This window comes from Sebastes umbrosus, chromosome 2, assembly GCF_015220745.1.
Source record: "Sebastes umbrosus isolate fSebUmb1 chromosome 2, fSebUmb1.pri, whole genome shotgun sequence".
NCBI lineage: Eukaryota > Metazoa > Chordata > Actinopteri > Perciformes > Sebastidae > Sebastes > Sebastes umbrosus.
In genome coordinates this window covers 29,417,013-29,430,641 of record NC_051270.1, presented here as the reverse complement: position 1 = coordinate 29,430,641, position 13,629 = coordinate 29,417,013, and the positions used below count along the sequence as shown (strand labels likewise).

The window sequence follows — 13,629 nt, the reverse complement described above, 5'->3', positions numbered from 1 at the left end:
TTTAATGCAAATATGCGAAAAGCAGTAAAGACTTTAACATAATTTTAACAACACAAGAAATTAATAGTTTGTGATTAGATTAAAGGACAAAAGGCACTGTGGTCCCTATTTTCAAAAATGTTCTAATGTTTTTTGGCAGGAAGCATTTTTTTTTTTACCAGAAGGATGTGAATGCTGCGGATATCCCTTCACTGTGATGCTGTAATGGGACGGAGAGATAAAGGAAAGTGGGCGAATGAAGCCCAATTGCACATGACAGGGAGAATAAATTTATCATGCAGTCTTGCTGTTCTCTATTCTTCATTGTTATTCATGGTCTCATGTGTAAATGCAACAATATGATTAATTCTGAATCATGTTTCTATCTGTACATGTAATTATCTAACTACTGAAGTGAATGTAATTAGTTTCTGGGGCCTTGTAGAGCTAACAATCCTCCTCTTATGTTCGGCTTCAGCTGGTATCAGTACAGTTTGTTTGTATGATTTCCTTCTTTGGTTTAAGAAACAATGTTTTCAAAAGAAGCACATCTATCAGAGGGTTTGAAATGGAGAAGATCCTTGCAATTTATTTTCATATAAAATAAGAAAAATATGTATTCACATTCCAATTTAAGCTAAACTAAACTAATGTTATATTAAAGTTCAAATTCTGCTAATCCAATCGGATATGACCAAAGATTTATAAATAATACTATTTGTTTATTTATATTTATTCATTTCCCTCTTGATTAAAAGAACAACAACAACAAAAACTGGGAGTCAAACAGAGAAAGAAAAAATAAATAAATAAATAAATAAAATACAAGGGGTGTTTGTGGGCTTTGACAGGCTATGACAAACAGGTTGGTTATTGCACACATTTATGTACATTAAATACATACATATACATACAGTACATATATACACATAAACAATCAATATATACACACTCATAGCACATGTATACACACACAAACACCAGGATTTGTCAGTTTAATACATACATTATTTTGTCATTATGGTATTTTTGCACACAATATAAAAACTACATAGTAGAGAAGATCCCATGTTTAAACATGAGCTTCTAGTATCACAAATAGGCTTTAATGTTCTCCAGATCTGCTGCACTCACACAAGGTGACAGAGGCCTCTCCTTCACCCGAGCTCATTGCCACTGCAGCGATTATCCGGCAGAATTCGGCCCGGAGGTCAAAGATCTGCTGTCACCACTTCAATAACGGCCTGAGCAGCAGAGTGATGGACGCGTGTTATCTCCATCATGATGATCGCAGCCTGCTGCTCATAACCTTGATGCATAGAAAACAAGGTCATACACAATACATGCACACAACCATCGGCATACATACAGTACATTGTTAGACGCACATACAGTAACATCCCTCTTTTTATTCGACCATAAAACTGTCAGTTATCTGCAAATGAAGCAGGAGTTGAATAGATTTTTTTTTTCATTCTGAACACAAAAGGCATCCAGATTTCAATCGTTGTGATAATGACTGTGAGAGAAACTACACACACACACGCACACACACACACACACAGCAGCAGAATTATTCAGGACTTTTGCTGACGCTCTTATCAGAAACAATTAACATTTAAAAGGGACTTCGCTACAAATTGCCATTTCATTAATTAGGACTTGGAGAAGCCTCGGCCCTACATTACAAGTAATCTCTCAATAACAAAGTAGCTACAGGGGACAACATGATAATGAGGACTGGAAATTATTTTTCCAGGCCGAGGAAAATGAAAAGATAATGTAATGCAGGGAATAATGGATGATTTTTAGTTGTGCTTTAGGGATGGCAGTGTTGGTTGGTCGGTTGGTCCACCACTTTGGTCCAGACTGAAATATCTCAACAATTATTAAATGGATGGTTTGAAACTGTGTTCAGTAATGTTCCCTTGATGAATTGTGATAACTAACTGACATTTCCTTTAGCTCCATCATCAGTTCACAATTTAATTCTATTTCCTGTTATTCTTTTACCTGCATTCCCATCAGCCTCAACTGTACTTTGTGTTTAGTGCTAATTAGCAAATTACATTACATTGACGTTTTTATCCACAGTGACTGACAATGAGTGCATTCAACCAAATTGCAAGAACTTGCAAATGTTGGCACGCTAACGCGCTGAACTCATTGACTTTATATAAAGATGGACGACCCGTCTCCAATTCCTCCTACTGTACAGAAGTGAAGCCAAGATATCTTGGATACGGGAGATGTTATCTTGAGATTTTGAGATCATTTGGAGCCAGAGTCTCTGCAGTAGTGATCGGGCGGTTGAGCAGCGGTATCAAGGTCACCCGCCCGAACCTATCGTGAGCCGAGCACGGCCGCAGCTCGTCAGCAAGAGAGACTGACTACTGCAAATCATGACTTCTTATAGCATCAAATAACTAATTAGTTTTTAGTTTTGCCCATGTCCCATCCGCTAACATGGAGGGGGCGGGCTTTATGACCAATACTGCAGCCAGCCAGCAGGGGGCAATCAAGATGTTTTGGCTTCACTTTTGGAGAGCTGTCATGTCGTCCATCTTTATATACAGTCTATGGCTAAACTTTGCATAGTAAACATTATACCTGCTAAATAGCAGCATGTGGGCATTGTCATTTTTGTGTTTTAGCATGCTAACATTAGCTCAAATCGCCACTTTGTCTAAGTACAGCATCTCAGATTCACTGAATTCACTTAATTTCTGGAGGAATAAAAGTCTGAAATGAGTAAAACAGACAGAGAACTGAATTGCTAAGCTCTTGGTATCCCCATATATGATGTTCTGCTGAGTTGCCTTTACAAAGCTGCGGGCCAGGTGATGGAGAGGGCAGCTGTAGGATTCAAGAAGGAGTTTGTGTGATTTTCAAGGATTTTCTTTCTCCCTGCATTTAATGGATTTAGTCATTTGGCCAGCAAGTTGAAATATAATCCCGCGGGCTAAACACAAGTAGAGTATCACAGTTTGAGGTTTTCCCTTAAGGACATTAACGCTGCACGAGATGACACAAACAGCTGAAGCGTCTATAAGGAGCTGCTGTGTGTTTTCAGATGGTCTATTTTTGAATGAAGCTCTTATTCTGTGTGTGTGTGTGTGTGTGTGTGTGTGTGTGTGTGTGTGTTAACGCCGATAACTACAGTATGTGCAGTTAGCGTGGCTGATAAGCAGAACCCCTCCAGGCACAGATACGCCACCCATTTTCTAGATTTACTGTAAATCATTACTCTCTCATGCACTAACACACGTGTGTGAGCACGTGCACGCTCACGGGCAGCGTGCCATAACTCCTTTAAGCTTGAAGTCAATAAACAATAAACAGTGATATTCAGCATACCTTAGCCATCAATCTGTGCTCAATGAAAGCAATGGATTTATATCACTCATATGATTCAGGCCATGTGGAGGTCAGTGGAAGGAGAATGAAATGCAGAGGAAGGATAAGAATCATGTACCAAAAGAAACAAATCTTAATATTATGGACTCATGTTATGATCTGGTAGATGTAAACCAGCATTTCAAGGGCATAAAATCCATCTGTGTACATTAAAAAAATAATGTTGTCTTGCTGAGTCGATATAAACATGTCAAAATTATCCCTGGTACTGTAATAACATGATCAGAAGTAGGTTTTTTTTCTCTTATCTGTGTTTCCAATATGCAGTTCTACACATACAGTATGAATGAATGACTACGCAGATAAATAAATAATGCTTCAGTAGTCCAATACTGCCCCCTGGCAGGGTTTTGTGAGCACAAATGAAGACTCAAAGAGGCAACACTTTGTTTTCACATTTCTCATTTAATATAGCCTATTATTATATTATTGATATACCAAATTAAATAATAAAACATGTATTCAAACAATATTTTTCTACACATGAACTTTTAAATACTAAACAATGCATTCTTCTCTTTGACTTTATATAGTTGTCCATTAACAATCTATTTAAATACAATATTTATGCATCACACAGAAATATTACATTCCCACATAGTAAATATATTTTGTATCCAGGTCATGGATGACCTTAATAAGGATCATAAATATATATATATATATACAACTAAAAACCACCTTTACAAATGCAACTTTCAGTTGTGCAAAAAACGCTGTGGAGTCACAGTGAAGCAGCTGCTGCAGATAGTGTAGTCAGTGGTGATAATAACGGTGTGAATATCAGAATTTCTGGCAAAGCTCCATGATAGCGATGGTGGTGCTCTGTCCGAAGATGAAGGCTCCAACTACAATAGTTATAACTCCCCACACTGTTAAAATCACCCTGTAAAGAAGAACAAGAGACATCAAGAGGAAGACCTGTTACCAGCAAGTTATTAGACAACAATATTAATCTTCTGCTTAACAGTAATTAATAATCATCATTTCCTTTATTCAAACATCTTCATGTTGTAATGGATCAAATCTACTCAGGAAATGAATGCCCATAGAGGCCTTCATTTTATTCAAAGACAAACCATTTCCATTCTACAACGTAAGGGACACTTTTCTTTCTTGCAGAAGGACTTTGTGAACTTAAATGATGTCTGATCAGAGCAGATTGTTGCCGACTGATAACTTGCATCACTTTTGTAATTGTTACTCTGCAGGACCTTATTGCCATATTTGTATGACCAGTAACAGGTTTTTATGTGAACCCCTCTCTGTTAACTTGTTTATGGTTTAAAGGTGCAGATTTAGTGGCATCTAGTGATGTGGTTGCAGATTGCAACCGAGTATCCCTCCGCTCACTCTTCCCTTTCCAAGACTGTGGTAACGTGAGCCGCCGAGTGCAAAACCGTGGTAACGCTGTTCGCCTCACTCAGAGGCCGTCCTTACCATAATAACACTACTTTAGGAGCAATGGAGGTCAGGCTGCGGCTGGCCATACCACGGTACAACTTGGGAAAATTGTAAATGGAGATTTCCTAGTAAATATTCATTAATTATTCATTCATTATCTGTAACTTTACTTTCCATATATTTTGAGTTGTATGTTTGCCAGTAAACATTTTATTTGACATGTTTGCATGTTCAGTTGGCTGTGAAGTGACCAAACAACTCTGTAGGTTACACTAGTAGTTGGAATTAATTAATCAGAAGTGTATCAGTTTAACACTGTCTCTATTTTCCCCATAATTAGTACCAATTACAGGATTCTTTCCTGGAAATTATTAGGAAATAATTCTGAAAATGATGGACTTGTAAAATAAAGCATTATCACAATAATCTCATACGTATATGAGTCTGTAAGTACTCACTCACCTGACTCTTGGAGACACAGGTTCAGTTTGCATTGTGAACACTAAGCAAAGACCTGAAACACACAAACACACACCAAACTTTACTTATAAAGCACTTTCCATACAGGTTAGTATATAAACCATATAGAAATACAAAGCCATACATTATATAGACTTTTTCATTGCCATTCTGTTGCTAGGGCAACAGCTTTGGTCCAAGTTAACATCCTAACAGCTACTCAATCAACAACCATTGCAACAGAAAATACAAAGAGGCCTATTTAGAATATGTTGTCAAGTATGAAAAGGTCGATATGTCAAGGTTGTTTACATACCAGGAAAAATAAAGATGAAGAAGGCGCTGATTCCTCCGATGACACTGATGACCTCCCCCATGTCGGGGACAAACATGGCGATGAGAAGAGTGATGGCGATCCAGATCACAGTGAGAACGAATCTGCAGCGACTCTCAAACGTATGAGTGACGATTCCCTGACGACGTCTTTGAATACGCAGCACCAGGTTCAGGATAACAGATCTGTTACACACACACACACACACACACACACAGAGACAACATGTTAGGTGTTTAAAAAAGCTCACACAATACAAAACAAACCAACTTGGATGTCACTCACCTCCCCAGAAGAAGAATAATAGGATAGATGGTGATGATTGATATTCCAAAAAGTAGTCTGGAGATGATCATGACCACATCATTTCCTGGATATGACATCAATATATCGGAGGCCACCTCTCGTCCAAACGTCATGAAGCCGTACACACCTGGAAACGGAGAGAGGGGATGTGAGCAGCAGCTTTACAACGCACTGAGGTCGACGCTGTAGAGTTGAACTCACCGGTCAGAGTGTAGATGAGTAAACAGAAGAACATGGAGACCACAGATATGATCACCCAGTGGAGGAGCTTTTGGTTCTCCATGCTGCTGTAGATGGCAATGCACGCTTCATGGCACTGCAGAAACACACACACACACACAAACCGATTATCAGAGATATCAAGATCAGTTTTGGGGGACTTTTTTCCTACTTAGTTATCCAATCGACTAAGATTTCTTTCGTTTCAGATTGTTGCAATCTGCAACCTCACCCCTAGATGCCACCAAATCCTACACACTGCACCTTTAAGTTAAACCACTTGAATGCAGAGTATCATACTGTCTACTTTGAGACTTAACAGCCTGACGTTGATCCTACCTGGAAGCCGAAGCAGATGGTCGGCACGACGCTAAACATCGAAGCCCACGAACCCACACTGAAAAACACACACACAATTACTGATGCACACAAAATAACAGCAGTATAAAATGAGAAGCTAATGATAAACACACACATGCATCCATTAAAACCAGCATTACTGACCCTTGGCTGTGCTCTGGAGTTAATATAACAGGGTGGCTCTCCATCAGGTAATATTTGACAATCACTGCCACACACAGATACGTAGCGGCCAGCGTCCCCAACACACTGACATGAGGAGGAAACTGTTAAATCACATAAACACGTACAACTGGATGTCACTCTGACCACAGATAACCGTCGTATACCTTGTGTATTTCTGGATGCCGATTTCTTTTGGTATGGACAGAGGTAAGATGATGAAGAGGCACATGATGAAGAGGGCGAAGCGTTGGTCGGTGTACCAGTGATACGGCATGTCGCCCTCACTGGACCCAGTGACCGTCTCATATAAAGAAATACACACTGGGAGAAGAACAAGTCAGAGTTAGTCGTTAGTAGTCTGCTGCATTCATTTACACATTCATTTACATTTTGTATCCTGCTGAACCGTCTAGTTTATGTTGTTTTAATGCTCTAACGTTGGTGGATGAACATAAAGAATGATGAAAACACACACGTTTAAAGCACTTTATCTCACTACCTTAAAGTGCTCCATCTGCACCGAGCTCTGTGCTGAATTTCTGATCAAATGGATTTTTTGGGGAGGGGGTGTGTTTGTAAATCCAATCAAATGCTCTGTTTAAAATTGGAACAGAGCAAAAATATTAAAGGGATTTGAAGCGTTTTCAGATGGACGAAACGACAAAGGGAAAAATGAAAAAAAAAAAAGGGTTACTGCTCCCAGTCACATGTTTTTACCCTAATACTAGCTAGGATGAAAATTAAAGTGCGGATGATTTGTGGTCTGAGAGATTAATTTTTTTGATATGTGAAATGGCTGCTAAATTGATCCCAAACTCCTGATAATATGAAAACATGAAAACATTGTGCTACAATACAGGCACAAATATCTTTATTATTTATGACAGGTGATAGCGCCATAAAGGCTGTTAAGCATGGACAAGAGTTTAGGGACAATGGTTGCTCTGAGAGATAGAGAAACAGCTGAATAGACCCTTTTCACAGCAGACATTTTGACTTGCCAAAGCAGGAAAAGCACAGCTGGATTTAATGACATTAATGACGGCCGCATCCCATTTAGGTGAGCCAGTTCCAGGACTCTGGTGTTGTGCATGCTTACTCACTCACAGCTTACTAGGACACTTAATGGAATGGAGCCATCGTTAATGTGATTATTTACACCTGTGATTTTCCTGCTTTGACGAGCCAACATGTCTGTTGTGAAAAGGGTCTATAGGACATTAAGTCCGTATGAACTGGTTGGAGATGTAATGTTGGATAAGATGCAGATGTCTTGTCAATGTAAACCACAAACCTTCAAATAAACCCTTATTCAGTGTGTGAATAAGAATGATTAATAATAGAATGTAACTTAATACCTGTTTAACAGTTATAAAGTCCAAACTTTGAAAGTATGATGGAAAACCAGTCAGACCGGAATTATTCATTATTATAAACATCCAATACAATAATTCCTAATGATATAATTAATCACATTAATGCGACCAGGACACAGATGAGCGGCATAGCATGGATGGATAAATTAACCAATTAAAAATAATTAATAACTTAAGTTCGATTAACTTGCCCATTATGAGACATGAGCTTTCCTCCTGTAGCGGTAGAGACATGAGAGGTCTGATGGTGCTGACTGAAAGACTTGAACAGCTTCCTGTGGCAAAATCCACTGTCCAAACAATCCTACTTATTATATATTAATATATAAATATTTTACATTAACGTTACTGGCAAGAGAAAATGTTTAAGACTTTTGTAAATGAAATGAAAGACTTTTTAATACCTTCTATGGTCTATTTTTAGGGAACTTTATACTTTTTAAGACTTCTCAAGACCTGCAGATACCCTGTGGACCCTGTGTGAGTACACTAGATTACGTCACAAGAAAGTTGAATTAATTAAATATAACACTAAGGCGAGCAGACTCAGTTGCTGTGGAACTTATTCACCCCTTAGCCACAATGTCTTGAATTAATCCTTCTGATTAGCTGGAGCCCCCAAAGGAAGCCATGGGCCATATGTATTACTTAAAGGACCAGTGTGTAGCATTTAGGGGGATCTATTGGCAGAAATGGAATATGATATTAATAACTATGTTTTCATTAGTGTATAATCACCTGAAAATAAGAATCGTTGTGTTTTCGTTAGCTTAGAATGAGCCCTTCAGAGGGAGCCATGTTTCTGCATCCCAGAACGGACAAACCAAACACTGGCTCTAGAGAGAGCCATTTGCATTTCATATTTTCACATTTACACGTCAGCCACCGTAGTTCTCCTACATGCTTGGCACACAAGTTTCAGTTGGTTACAATCATTGACTGTATATAAAGATGGACGAAATGACAGCTCCCCAAAAGTGAAGCCAAAACATGGTTGTGTCTAGAAGGTAACCCGCGAGTTGGGAACCTCTCACAAGGTTAGGCATTGACTTAAAATAGTTATGGTTAGGATGGGTCGTGAGGCAGCGAGTCTCGCAAGAGTTTTTGCAGATTTCAGATCAGATTTCGCAATTTGCAGGTTACCTTCTAGACCCCAAACATCTTGATCACCACCTGGTGTCTTGCTGCAGTATGGGTCATAAAGCCCGCCCCTCCATGTTAGCGGATGGGACATGGGACTAAAAAAATCTAAGTACACTTAAATCAATTTTTCCTAAAGATGGTTTCTGTCATTTTAGGTAGTTCTTATCAAACAGATGTATGTTCAAGTGTGCATTTTTCTGATAAGTTTGGTTTTAATTAGTTATTTGATGCTAAAAGGGGGTGAGACGTCATGATTGACAGCTGTGATTGACAGCCGGGGGTCGAAATTGTACGCGAGAGGAGATGTAACTTTAACTTTCCATAAATGTCACATGTCTGTGTAGAACATGTGTCAATTTGATCATTAATGTAGTTATGGAGATATTATTGTGAGTTGTTTTGTCTTTCTAGCCAAAACCCTACACCATGGTGCTGATGCAGCAGCTAGATGGCTCACACTAGCAAGTTGCAGCCATGCTCGGCTCGCAGGACCTCGATACCGCGGCTTCAGCCCCGCGATGACTACTGCGCAGACTCTGGCTCCAAATCTCAAGATGGCAGCTCCTGTGTCCAGGATATTTTGGCTTCACTTTTGTACAGTGGGAGGAAGTGGAGACGCGTCTTCAATCGATATAGCAATCTGCAACCTCACCACTAAATCCTACACACTGCACCTTGTTTTGTTTTTTGCATGTTATGCTTTTATTAGATAGATTAGCGAGATAAAACGAGGGAGTGGGAGATGCAACAAAGGTGAATTTGAACCTGGGACATTGCGGTTTATGGTTGGCGTCTTAACCCCTAAACCAGAGGAACCAGAGACTCTCTTCACAGAGAGTTAGGAGCCTGCAGGCACTGACCAAGTGGTCCATTTTAAGTAATGACAGAACCCACATTCATTCAGCACTTACATTTCTCCAGCTGGTCCTGCACCACCACCAGGAAGGCCACACATATCATGAAGAGATTGAAGCAGAAACAGACTTCACAGAGTTGGCCCACAGCTCCTCCACACACCTCTCTCACCACGTCCTGATACGTCTTCTGTTTGCTCACTGACGAGGAGTAGCCGAGGATGACCAGACCACTGATGAGGAAGACCAGTGAAACCTGCAGGGAACACACACACACACGCACACCATGAAGGGATTATTAGTGGCCCTGGACACAGGCACATAAAAAGACCAGAAATGTATAACTTGCTGTGGTATTTAACTGTATTGTACGGCTGATATTGGTTGAAAACGGCACCTGAATTTCAGGTCCTGGTTCACACTGGAGATGAAGAATAATGTATACATTCTTCCTGGGGGTACAACTAACCATTATTTTCATTATCAGTTATTTTCTAGATGAATTGATTAACACTTAGGTCCATAATTTGTCATCATAGTCAAAGCAAACCAGTAAATATTAACATTTGCATAGCTGGAACCAGGAAATATTTAACATATACCCCAGGTGATGAGGGTAAAATGTCTAACTAATAGATACTACCATGAAACTTCCCCAGTTGATTATTTACATTAAGACAATTTTTTTTGTATTACAAGTTTTCTGTAATGTTTAAATATGAAAATGAGGCATTATCTAATGACTTTTAAGGGAATTTAGGAGAAATCTACAGACTCAAATAGACAAAGTAGTAAAATAAACACCTAAATGTGTATTTAGGATGTTTTCTTTCCATTAGTCTGCAAGAAGACATGTTATAGAAGCAAAATAGCCCAAAATCTCAAAATTGAGCAGTGTATGAAAAATTATGTTTTTGCCTGGGTGTCTCACCTTAAATGTTTAATTAACAAAATAGTGGCTGAAGCTTTCTGCCACAGCAGATCGAAAAAGGAAAGTTATGTTTTCATAAAGCAAAGATTATTCTGCTTATTTCAACGTAGGCTCCCTTTCAGTTTGAATGCAGGCTAACTGTTTGTAGCGGTAGTATTACAGGAACATTAACAGGAAAAGGACTCAAATTGGGATCAAATGCCAACAGAGGCCCCTGACCTCTTGACCCCTGGGCCAATTCTTGGAAAGTCTGAATGTAAATCCATCTCACACAAACATTTTTGCTGATGAATGAAAGTTCAGGTTGTCACCTAAACTGGAAGCTTCATTAGAGCTCACCTGTGAAAAAGATGAGCCTCTTTCACACCAGGGAGAGACTGAGGGGTGGTGAGTCTCTATACGTACACAGTCTGCAGGCTAACAGCCAAACTAACCCTCCAAAAGATATTTAAAGTCAATACAATAGAGGAATTTGCAGTTAAAAGTTCCTTTTATGTAGCATGTATGTTAAAAGGGTCTTTTATGTGCCCAACAAGCCAGTAACACTGTTTCTAAACAGCGTGCTCACTAACAACAGCAGTAGTTAATGCAGCAGGAGTTTCTTCCTCACCAGCTCCACGCTGACAGCAGTAGTGACTCCTCCCGCCTTCTGGAAGGCCCAGGGGAAGTTGAGCAGTCCGGCTCCCAGCGCAGACTTCAGCATGATGAACACCGCTCCTAACGAGCCGAGCCGTGGCGGGTCGGCGTGAGACGCAGACCGGGCCAGCAGGCTGATGCTCTCCCGGGCCAGTTCCTCCATGATCCTGAACTAAGCTCTGTAAGACTCACAACACCGAGAAGGGAGGAGAAGCTGATAAACTGATAAAGGCTACTGTCCAACACAACTCTGCCAAAGTAGTTCAGGTGTTTGGTTCATCCTCCTCAGTTTCTTTAGTAAACCTGGTGAGTGGGAAACCATGCTCATATATAGCCCACGGGCAGACACACGACTCACATGGTCTAATTGGACATTTTGACTATTGAACATTTCACTCTGAGGTGACAAATTTGACACTAAAGTGAGTATGTTTGCTTGTGTTCCTCTCTCTCTCTCTCGCTCTCTCTCTCTCTCTCTCTCTCTCTATGTACCTCTGAAGAAGTAGGCTACTGCTTAAGATAAGATGGCAGCCTACACTAAAGTGGACCTTTCAAACCATGAATGGACATTATAAAAACATAAGTAATAGTTCATGTACTGTCCAGCACGGCTGGATTATTCTGCAAGGGGCTCCAGGGCAAAGAATATGCTGTAAGGTCCCCCTGTTACTCACTCACTCAAAGGTTGCCTGTCTCCCTTTTCACTTGGCCCTGTTCCACAAAATATACAGTATTTAGTGTCTGCTTGATTGCTGATTTCAGTCCAATGTTTCAGTTTATTTGATACAATGTCAAGTATTGTGTATATATGACACGAGCTTGTTTAGTTTGTTCTATGGGTTCATAGGATTTTGCTGTCCTGCCTGGGATGGTGGGGTGGATCAGCTGCTCAGCAGCTCAATCAAGGAAAGTGCAAACAGGTTTGCCTCATTATGTCCTCTTAAAGGAGCAGCTGGGCTCTGCTAAGATGTAGGATAATATAGGTAAGATAGATCTGTAGTAAATTACATTTATTAATGGTTGGTGGGCTCACTGGTATGTGTGAGTGCCCCTAGATAGATTGAGATGTCAGCAGTAACTTAGAGATCTTGTATTGTCAGTGGATGCTTGGTCGGTTTAGCTCACCCAAGACTTACCTGGTCAGGTGGTAGGTTCCTGAGATAAAGTCCCATTCACTGGAGTAAGAGAGGGAAAAAGGAGGTGACAGCTTGCTGTGAGGCTGCAGCTTTCTTTTGTTTGGTGTTCTTTTAATTCAGTTTAAATGTAGTTTCATTGAATTTCCATGGTTTCATTTTTGCCCTTTGTTTCAGTAAACCTTTTGATAATAAATGCCACTTTTTTGCAGTACTTCTGCTTATCAACCTGGTTTAAGTTCCAGTGCCAAACCACCTCATCTGCCCTTTATATGAGGTGGCAGCGCTACATTCACAATTAGTGATTTGAGATTCACGAACGAATTGTTCTTATTGAACAATTCTTAAAGAGGAACACGCAAACTCGATTTACAAGCAGGAGTGAATCCTAAATCCTGCTTTTGTATGGCGCATGTACAGTTGTGCATAAGAACCAGGTGAACATCCAACAGCCGCTGGCCCAGACTCGCCTCTCGTTCCAGCCCAGTTTGAAGAAAAAAAAAAGAGCAGCGTCATTAGTCATTCTTCACTTTATCAAGTCATATAAGGAGTATAACTTCAGGGAAAAGGTGGACTATCATTTTTCTTTAATAATGTAACGTGCAGTAACAAGCATTAAACCTCAATAATGTTTGTGGTTGAACTTATTTACAACTTTTTAACAGCTAACTAGCCTTCTGATTAAAAATAAAGTTAGTTTCATCATTTACAAATTTATATGGCCTGACATCACATAAATATAAATTAGGTTTACAGTCTATATAACATAAGACACCCTCTCTGTCTTTACACACTTGATTCAGGCTGTGGAAAAAAACATTAGTTAATGTCAGTCGGCCAGCTGCTTGTCGCCAACGAGATTTATTTCAATTATTTATTCTATTTCATATTGATTTCATGTATTTACAGAATC

The 13,629-nt window shown here is 39.7% G+C and overlaps 1 protein-coding gene across 1 annotated transcript; it reads right to left on the bottom strand.

The window, feature by feature from the left end:
- Window positions 1–3,787: 3,787 nt before the first annotated feature.
- On the bottom strand, window positions 3,788–12,448 carry slc38a8b (solute carrier family 38 member 8b). Its single transcript, XM_037751819.1, has 10 exons — window positions 11,558–12,448; window positions 10,074–10,272; window positions 6,808–6,964; window positions 6,623–6,727; window positions 6,458–6,515; window positions 6,101–6,215; window positions 5,879–6,026; window positions 5,576–5,778; window positions 5,263–5,314; window positions 3,788–4,282 (listed from the first exon to the last, which is right to left on the bottom strand). The coding sequence occupies exons 1-10, from the start codon at window positions 11,744–11,746 to the stop codon at window positions 4,180–4,182; spliced, it is 1,329 nt and encodes a 442-aa protein (XP_037607747.1). The 5' UTR covers window positions 11,747–12,448; the 3' UTR covers window positions 3,788–4,179.
- Between the last annotated feature and the right edge of the window lie 1,181 nt (window positions 12,449–13,629).

What these genes read in the sequence shown, in the direction of transcription:
- slc38a8b (XM_037751819.1), bottom strand. Translation starts at nt 11,746, where the DNA reads ATGGAGGAACTGGCCCGGGAGAGCATCAGCCTGCTGGCCCGGTCTGCG. An exon ending in CTGCTGTCAGCGTGGAGCTG is followed by an intron (nt 10,273 to 11,557) that starts GTGAGGAAGAAA and finishes TGTTCCCTGCAG; the next exon opens with GTTTCACTGGTCTTCCTCAT. An exon ending in GCAGGACCAGCTGGAGAAAT is followed by an intron (nt 6,965 to 10,073) that starts GTAAGTGCTGAA and finishes TTCTTCTCCCAG; the next exon opens with TGTGTATTTCTTTATATGAG.